At 35.9% G+C, this 10,428-nt stretch overlaps 1 protein-coding gene across 1 annotated transcript; it reads right to left on the reverse strand.

The window, feature by feature from the left end:
- Nucleotides 1-7,996: 7,996 nt before the first annotated feature.
- LOC306655944 (UPF0669 protein C6orf120 homolog) lies at nt 7,997-9,338 on the reverse strand. Its single transcript, XM_079130719.1, has one exon. The coding sequence runs from the start codon at nt 9,220-9,222 to the stop codon at nt 8,695-8,697; it is 528 nt and encodes a 175-aa protein (XP_078986845.1). The 5' UTR covers nt 9,223-9,338; the 3' UTR covers nt 7,997-8,694.
- Nucleotides 9,339-10,428: the final 1,090 nt, after the last annotated feature.

Here is a 10,428-nt window from a genome sequence, read left to right on the forward strand (position 1 = left end):
AGCTCATTCCAATACTCCTCAAAGTATTCCATGAAATAGAAGAGGACAGTACCCTCCCAAACTCATTCAATGAAGCCAATATCACACTGATACCTAAACCAGACAGCAGAGACACATCAAGGAAAGAAAATTTCAGACCAATATCCTTAAAGAACACTGACACAAAAATTCTCAACAAAATCTTAGCAAATTGCATACAAAAATATATTTTAAAAATAGTGCACCACGATTAGTGGGTTTTATCTCAGGGATGCAAGGTTGGTTCAACATTCAGAAATCAATAAACATAATTCATCATATCAATAGATTTAAAACCAAGAATCACATGATTATTTTGATAGATGCAGAAAAAGCATTTGATAAAATACAGCATCCCTTCATGCTCAAAACACTAGAGAAAATAGGGATAGTGGGAACATTCCTTAACATTGTAAAGGCTATCTACGCTAAGCCCATGGCCAATGTCATTCTAAATGGTGAAAGACTGAAAGCATTCCCCCTAAAAACTGGAACAAGGCAGGGTTGCCCTCTTTCACCACTTCTATTCAACAATGTCCTTGAAATTCTAGCCAGAGCAATTACATAGAGCAAAGAAATTAAAGGGATATGAATAGGAAAAGAAGAACTCAAATTGTCTCCATTTGCTGAAGACATGATTATATATTTAGAGGAACTGAGAAATTCCACCAGAAAACCTTCAGAACTCATAAGTGAATTCAGTAAAGTAGCAGCTTATAAGATCAATGCTCAGAAATCCAATGCATTTTTATACATAACTGATGAATCTTCAGAAAGAGAAGTTAGGAAAACTAACCCATTCACAATAGGTTCAAAAAATAAATAAAACACTTTGGAATCAATCTAACAAAAGAGGTAAAAGACCTGTACAATGAGAACTACAGAACAATAAAGAAAAAAATTAAATAAAACCTTAGAAGATGGAAAGATCTCCCATGTTCTTGGATAGGCAGAATTAATATTGTCAGAATGGCCATACTACTAAAAGTGCTATACAGATTCAATGTAATTCCAATTAAAATCCCAATGACGTACCTTACAGAAATAGAGCAAGCAATCATGAAATTCATCTGGAAGAATAAGAAACCCAGAATAGCTAAAGAAATCCTTAGCAGGAAGACTGAAGCAGGGGGTATCTCAACACCAGATCTTCAACTGTAATACAAAGCAATAATAACAAAAACAGCATGGTATTGGTACCAAAATAGGCATATCAATGATAAAGAATAGTGGACATCGACACAAACCCAAATAAATACAATTTTCTAATACTAGACAAAGGTGCCAAAAATATGCAATGGCGAAAAGATAGCCTCTTCAACAAATGGTACTGGGAAAACTGGAAACCCATATGCAGCAGAATGAAACTAAACTAGTATCTCTCTCCCTACACAAAACTCAACTCAAAATGGATCAAGGACCTTGGAATCAGACCAGAGACTCTGCATCTTATAGAAGAAAAAGTAGGTTCAAATCTTCAACATGTCAGCCCAGGATCAGACCTCCTTAACAGGACTCCCATAGCACAAGAAATAAAAGCAAGAATCAATAACTGGGATAGATTCAATTAAAAAGCTTTCTCTCAGCAAAGGAAACTATCAGCAATGTGAAGAGAGAGCCTACAGAGTGGGAGAATATCTTTGCCACTCAAAATTCAGATAGAGCACTAATCTCCAGAATGTATAAAGAACTCAAATACCTCTCCTCCAAGAATACAAATAATCCAATCAACAAATGGGCTAAGGAAATGAACAGACACTTCCCAAAAGAAGATCTACAAGCAATCAACAGATATATGAAAAACTGTTCAACATATCCAGTAATAAGAGAAATGCAAATCAAAACTACCCTAAGATTCCATCTCACCCCAATTAGAATGGCAATTATCAAGAATACAAGCAACAGTAGGTGTTGGCAAGGATGTGGGGAAAAAGGTACACTCATACATTGCTGATGGGCCTGCAAATTAGTGCAGCCACTCTGGAAAGCAGTGTGGAGATTCCTCAGAAAGCTTGGAATGGAACCACCATTTGACCCACTCCTTGGCCTACACCCAAATAACTTAAAATCTGCATACTACAGAGATGCAGCCACATCAATGTTCATAGCTGCTCAATTCACAATAGCCATACTGTGGAACCAACCTAGATGCCCTTCAATTGATGAATGCATGAAGAAATTGTGGTATATTTATACAATGGAATATTACTCAGCCATAAAGAATAATAAAATTATGGCATTTGTAGGCAAATGGATGAAATCGGAGAATATTATGCTAAGTGAGATAAGCCAATCTCAAAAAACCAAATGATGAATGATCTCCCTGATAAGCGGATGATGACACATAATAGGGGATAATAGGGGGTGGGAGGGGGGCAAGAATGGAGGAAGGAGGGATTTTATGGAGGGAAAAGTGGGGTGGGAGGGGTGGAGGGAGGGGAAAAATAACAGAATGAATCAAATAACATTACCCTATGTAAATGTATGATTGCACAAATGGTATGTCTTTACTTCATGTGCGAACAGAGAAACAACATGTATCCCTTTTGTTTACAATAAAAATAAATAAATAAATACATAAATAAATAAAATAAGTTAAAAAATTTAAGAAGGGCTAGGGGTGTTGCTCAGTGGTACAGCACCCCTGGATTCAAACCCCAGAACCTTCAAAAAATAGTATACAGGAGTTCTTTGCACTAGTCTTAGAAGTTTCCCATAGTTTTGAGGTTATTCATAAAAAGACCTTTTTTAAGTTAACATGATGAAGCCATTCTCATACCTCCAACAGTCACATCTCATCACTTCTTATCAGTATCAAAAGAAATAACAATTTCTTTCAAATTCAACTTTACACAGTATTTCTTTTATTATCTAGATTAAAGAAACAATATTTTATAAAAACAGCACTGCAAGCACAGCCAGGGATATAAGCCCATTACAGAAAACCTAATAGATTTTATTAGACAAGAATAACCCCTTGTGGAAGATTTTGAAAATTATTTTAATATGAGAATTTTCTGTCAGATTGTCAGAATCTCTTTTTGAGATAACAAGGTTAGAGCCACTAAACAAACTTTATTAATAATATTAATAATGAACGTTACCCACATTCAAAGATAAAATTCTGTTTACACAATAAGATAATAGTGCCAAGAATTACACAGTCTCCCTTAATAGTCAACATTCTCATTCTTCAGATTTCTTTACATGATTTTGCCTACTGACCAGACTGAGAATCTTCTACAGACTCCTGATTCTGCTTATTAGCTACTTCTTAGCTTCTCTCCTGATTTCTTTTCTTGGTGCCTAACGTTTTGCACGTTTCTTGCCTTTTTCTCATTCTGAATTCTATTTCTTAATAGCACTCTTCCAACTGAGTTATACTGCAGCTCCCCATAATTATTTTTAATATAAAAAATTTCTCTTAGTAGACTTGAATTTCCTCAAATAACACTGCAACTTACTGTTGGAAGACCACTTCTTATAGAACCCAAAATCAACATATGCACAACAGAATTTATGTCAAATGCCTCTTCCTCCTTCTATCATGCTACCAATCTTGGTTCTATATTTGTTTCTTTGGGTTTTTTTTTTGTTTTGTTTTGTTTTTTTTTTTTTTGCAGTTCAAGAGATCAAATCCAGGATTTTCATGCATGGGATCTACCATCGAGGTATATCCCAAGTCCCCAATTTTTTTAAAAGCACCTCTCATTCCTCAACCACCCGAGCCATAACACCAACAATATTTCCAATTTCACTCTTCCCTCTCTTCATCATTTCTTATCCAACAAATCATCAAGGTTTATAAAGTGTATTTCAAAAGTTTTCTGGTTCATCATTATTTTTAATTTCTCCAGACCTTATCAATTCATACCTGGACTACTGCAAAAACCTCTAAATAATCTACCTGTTGTTGCAGGACCTAATTCTAACCTTACACTATTGTCAGAATGATAGTCCTATAACAAATTTCTAATCCTTTGTTTTCCTGCTCAAAAATGTTGGCTAAATCTTCATTCTCAAAATAAAATCCAATCTGCTCTGGCTCTCTCCACACTTTGAGACCAACCTTCACTTCCACATATTTATATTCTAGCCACACTAGGATCTCTAAGTATTTCCACATCTCACCTTTGTGTGTCTTGGATCTTGCTCAAACTCTCACAATTTCACATACCCACTTCACCAGAATTGCTCCAATCTAAAACCAACCTCTTCCATAAAATTGACTACACTTTCAACTGGAATCAATATTTTTTATCACTCTATGCTTCCAAGGGACTTTGTGTGTCTTGGATCTTGCTCAAACTCTCACAATTTCACATACCCACTTCACCAGAATTGCTCCAATCTAAAACCAACCTCTTCCATAAAATTGACTACACTTTCAACTGGAATCAATATTTTTTATCACTCTATGCTTCCAAGGGACTTTGTAAGTCTATCATAAGTTTCCACATACCCACCTTCTAACTACATTCATGCTTCCCATATCATTATAAATTCCAAGAGACTAGGAACTGTGTCATATGCATTTTTTTCACCCTCCCAAAAACCCATGGCAAGATCATAAAAATGTAAAACAAACTGAACTTACCTGCTGGAAACTCTCTAAGTTGAAGATATTCCATAGACCAGGTAGTCACAAGTGTTTTTTGAGGATAATAGAGAACATGGGCCAATGTATCCATACACACATGGAAGTTGGTGATATACATTTCTATAGCCTGCTTATCCATAGTAGATTGGTATGTGTTTCTAGGGGACTAACAGAAGAAATGAAAAGTAAAATCAATGAAAATTTAATCTCTAAATGAAAAGACTCTAACTGTAAACCAAAAAATAATCAGCAAAAAATTTCTGAAAGACAAGTAATCACCATTTGGCATAATCAATTATAGCTCATAACAATGAAACCCAATAGCAAACATGTCAAATTGCTTATTCTGCAGACATTCACAGACTTTTTGTTAAAAGTCTTTTCTCTTAAGATTACAGACTAACATAAAATTTTTAGAACTTTCCCCAATTCTTTTGCAAATCAGAAAAAGTGCTATTAACCAACCTGGTTATGATAAGGAAAGGGAATAATAGATGCACAGACACCAAGGATCATTGATGGATGAATCTCACAATGAGTATAAGTGGAACAATAAGCAACTTCTTTCTCCTGTAAATCATCTGGGGTAATTGCAAGCATCATTGTTCCTAGTTCTAGGGTATCTAGATATTCTACTACCCCACTGGCCACAAGATTCTGCCAACTAACAAAAAATTCAGTCAGTTTCCTTATTTCTTGAAACATTTTAACTAATAACGCTTCCTACTTAATAAAAAGTGTTCTTATATTTATATGTACTGTTATGGATAAAAGTTCCAACATAGATGTATGATTGTTAGTAATGAAAAAAGTAAGTCACTGAACAATACTATAAATTACTGTCCCATAACTATTTATTCTTAGTTTGTTTTGCTTTAAAGATACTGTACTTGTAGGGAGGGGATAAGTATATAATACACAGAAAAAGATCTGGTGAAATACATGTACCCAACTGTTACTAGTATTTAATTATGAAGTGGAGAGTAAAAATTTGGGGCTTTAATAATTCTTATTTTTATATGTTTTTAAAAATTTTTAATAATAGGACTGTACATTTACACATTATTAAGTATTTGTACATTTACATATTATTATGTATTTGTTTAAAGCAAGTGCATCTTTTTATTAAATTTCTTATATTATTCATATAATTATGTATTATTATACACATATTTGTCATTTCTTCTTGTTATTTTTAGAATTAGATTTTAACACATCACAGAAACTTACACAGTTAAAACAGAATCCTACAAATCCCTTGCATTATAAAACTATATTCTGGAATTAGTGGTGATGGGTGCACAAATTTGTGAATATACTGAAAATCACTGAACTATACACTTTTAAAAAACAGTTAATTTTAGAATGTGAATTCTATCAATATTTGAATGCACACATTTTTCAACTTCATTTACCTATAGTTGTTGTATTCTCTCTCTTTCAATTGGCCAATAAGTCTCTTCTTTAAAAGTAGCTTTTGTTTTTCCACAATTAGAAGTGGTCTACAAATATGGCCTGCATCCATATAGATCTAAATCTCCCCCTCTCGAATATCTCTGATCATAGAAACCTATATATAAAAAAAGGGGCTGGGGAGATAGCTCAGTCGGTAGAGTGCTTACCTTGCAAGCACAAGGCCCTGGGTTCAATCCCCAGCACCCACCCCCCCCCAAAACAAAAAGAAAAGAGAAGAAAACAATCTCATGAACTTTTACTTTCTCTGTAATGACAGCTTCGCTAAAAATAAAAGTTCTAAAGAAGTGCAATGGTGTGCACCTGTAGTACCAGCACTCAGGAGGTTTAAGATGGGAAGATCACTTGAGTCCAGCAATTCAAGACCAGCCTGGACAACACAGTGAGGCCCCATCTCAAAAACTAAAAGATCTGGTGCACGTACATGCCTGTAATCCCAGCAACTTGGGAGGCTGAAGCAGGAGGAGCACAAGTTTGAGGTCAACTGTAGCAACTTATCAATACTCTCTCAAAATAAAAAGGACTGGGGATGCAGCTCAGTAGTAAAATGACCCTGGGTTCAATTCCCAGTACAATAAAAATAATAATAGTAATAATAATAATAATATTAAAAATAATAATAAATTCCACTCAACTTCTGACGTAACCAATTATCAATAAAATGGACAAATCTTAGTTACCATTGTTCAATCTATTAAAAACCTTGGCATGATTTAAATAAATAAAAAGTTCTATAAATAAAAAATTCTATTTTTTATAGATTTTATAAATAAAATCTATAAAATAAATAAATATAAATATTTATTCTATAAATAAAAAAATTCTAATATTGGTTAGGATTATTATTTCCATTTATTTCTATCTTACTTTTTTTTTTACTTTAGTGCTTTGATTTTATTTTTATATGTCATCTATCTGGAAATTTAAGATTGCTTCGCCTTATACATTAGAACATATATTCATAAACTGAGGCATTGCAACAATTCCAGGTAACTTTAGAACACAGTCAGTTACAGTAATTGGACTAAAACATTACACAGGTAATTGTGTAACTTTAGAACTTATTTGCATAGTTAACACTGTATGATACTCTATAAAATATGTGCCTAGGTCTAAGTTTCCCAGGAACCACCGAGAAGCAACTTAAATAATTATTTGATGTTCTACAGAAATTCAGATCAAGTATATAGTGCAGCCTGTCCTGTAGTTAAAAACTGTTACAAATGGCCGTCAGCATAGTGCACCAGGACTTAAGAATGCTGTTGGAGCAGCCAAGAAAAAGGCTAAAAAAAAGCCAAATTCTGTACCACATTTTGTATTAGAATTTGTATTATTGAGTTTTTAAAGTATGATAATGATTGCATTTCAGGAAAGATCCATGTCATTGTATAGCACCCTGCCCCCAGCTTGCTGAATCTCACACAGCATTGGTTACACTGATCATCGTAAGGGACATTTACATCTTCCTTTGTTTAGAGAACAGAGTAGTGCCCTTCTCACCCCAAATCTACCAGGGATTGTCACTAGTGACAGCTAAGGAAGGAGACCTAAGTGGTTTAATATTCAGTCCTATAAAAATAAAATTCCACTCTATATTAACTAACAATTTTTCTCCTAGGTCGCTGGATTTGTGACTGTTGTCAGTGAGCCTCCCCAACACCCAGGAAAGTGGGCAGAAGGGGGAAAAACAGCAAAGAGGGATAAAATGCTTTTTGGGGGCCCTAATGTATATGCACTGAAGTGGAATATTTGGTGCTGATTTATTTAAAACATTCTCATTTTTATGCCAATAAAAGATTTTTGAAATTAACTGAGCTTAAAATCTGCTAGTTGACTCATTTCATTATAAGATACTCTTACCCTTAAAGCTAGTTATAGGTAGAAAACTATTCCTATTCCAATTCTTTTTATTTCAGTGCTTTGTCTTTCTCTAAAAAAATAAAGAGAAATACTTAGCAACTTAATTTGAAATATTTTAACTTTAGACTGAAAAATTACTGTTTTTATGGTGGTGCTTCTGGCCTGCCTTAAGTAGTATAACAGTTATTTAATAACCAAAGAACTTTAGTGATAGGAAGCCTGAAATGACAAATGGCCTGATAAGATTGGTGCGGGGGTTGGGGGGGGCTTTATAATTGTCATTAATAATATAATTGGCACAAAACAAAAAAATGTGCAAATGACTGCCTTCCAGGAAATCCTGTTCCAATAAAAGACAACACATCCCTATTTGGGGCAGACTTGAGTCTTTAGTCCATGCTCAGGGGAATTTAAATAAATCCTTGCATTTCTGACTTGATTTTAGTAAAAACTGAAAACATGCTGAACTTCATATTTTGATTGCTTTTTGGTTGCCTGAAAAACTGATCATAGTGGAGAATAAGTGTTTTATTGGGCATATTCATTTTAAAGAAATTTTGAGCTTCAAAAGAAAAATTGCTTCCTTCTTTTCCTATTTTGGGGATATGAGGTACCAGAACTGTATGGCTCTATTTTTCCACCCCTTGTCTAGAAAGTAACCAGAATTTCAGTAGCAAGGTTCACAGCAAACTGCAATCACCTTCACAGATTATGAGCACTGTGCTCTAGAGGATTTTTAGGAGTCAAAAAAGAATTTCCAGTACTAGTTTTAAAATGCTGATAAGTATCGTCCAGAGAACAGACTCCTCCTCTTGCGATGCCTCCTCTGGAGCATACGCATGCTTCTGACCTGCTTCTGCACCATCTGTGGAGTAAGAGGCCTCACCAAACCGGTACTGTTCGACCGTCCTGTCTAAATACACCTTCATCTCAAAGTCGCTCTCGTGGTGAGACGGGTGTCCATAGATCCTTATCCCCACGGGGTGCTGGAAATGTGCTGGGATGAAGACCACGTCCTGGCCACAGGTGACCGACTGCAGCTCGTAGTCATCGAAGCTGGGGTGGAGGGTGCTGTCGGACACGTACAGGTCTGCATCCCCTTGGAGGCTCTGCATCTTCAGGACGATCTTCCCCTCGTGGTTCAGCCTCAGGTAGCTGTAGTTTCCTGCCCCAATCTGGCCCTGAACCACGTGCGGGAGGAGCCACTCTTCCGGAACGTCATCAGCTTCCAAGCACTTCACTAGGGCCACCGCCTGGGAGGCCAGAAGCATCAGCAGGGCCCTCCTACAGGGAACCGCTCTCTAGGGAGTGGCCATGGCTGGGACACTCAGCTCGGGCTCTTCCTCATCTGTGGCTGCTCTGCCCGCCACCACGCCGCGCCAGCAGCATCCGGCTGGGCGGGTCCGCACCCGCAGGCGGAAGGGCTCTATCTTACTTTTTTATGTGACTACTAAAAAATTTTAAACTGCATATGAGGAGCACATTCTTTCTTTTTTGTAACAGGGATTGGACCCAGGGGTACTTAACCACTGAAGACACATTCCCCAGTGCTTATTTTTTCTCTTGAGACAGGGTGTCACTAAGTTGCTTGGGGCCTTGTTAAATTGCTGAGGCTGGCTTTGAACCTATGATCCTCCTGCCTTAACTCGTAAGCTCTGGGATTACAGTGGTGTGCCACCATACCTGGCTTACATTCTTTTTCTATTGGAAATGAAGGTATAAAAAAATTTTTTTTTCAAAATACCAAAAGTATTTTAAGAAAGTGTGCAATAAAGAACATATAGAATTGCTAAAAGCACTGCAGGATATAATGTCAGAAAGGAAACAATTTCCAATGAATTACCTAGATCTAATATATAATCTTGGAAGTCAATAAATGAATTACCAATCAATTAGAAAATTGAAGAACAGATTAGTGTTTCCCCACAAAAAGATGGTTAAGGGTTAGAGATACAGTTCAGTGGTAGAGCAGTTGCCTGGCACACAAAAGGCCCTTGGTTCAATCCCTAGTACTGTAAAACTCTTTAAAAAGTAAATCCCATTTGGATCCTTTTATGAATTTACTAAAAAAAGGACTGGGTTTATTTAAGAAAGAAAAATATTTGAGTTAGTTTAAAAACCATGGTTAAGTAAAACACTAAGTTTTTCTCTAAAATTAAAGGGTAAAATGTCAATAAGTAGAAAACATGTACATTCCTAATCCATTTCCTAGTCATAGAAAGAGTACTCTGGGAAGAAACATTATTTGTGAGCAGAAGTACCATGAATGGCATTCTGAAGTTTAAGATACTGTTTTTAAATGCAAATTTAACAGGATGACATAGAGCTTTCCTCTTCAAAAGATTAGTGTCCTGGGGCTGTGGATATAGATCAGTTGGTACAGTGCTTGCTTTGCATGCACAGGGCCCTGGGTTCAATTTCTTGAACCACCAAAGCAAAGTTTCCTGAGCTCCAAAGGAAAGACACAATCTTTAGTA

Source organism: Sciurus vulgaris, assembly GCF_902686455.1.
Source record: "Sciurus vulgaris genome assembly, chromosome: 3".
NCBI classification, from domain to species: Eukaryota; Metazoa; Chordata; class Mammalia; order Rodentia; family Sciuridae; genus Sciurus; species Sciurus vulgaris.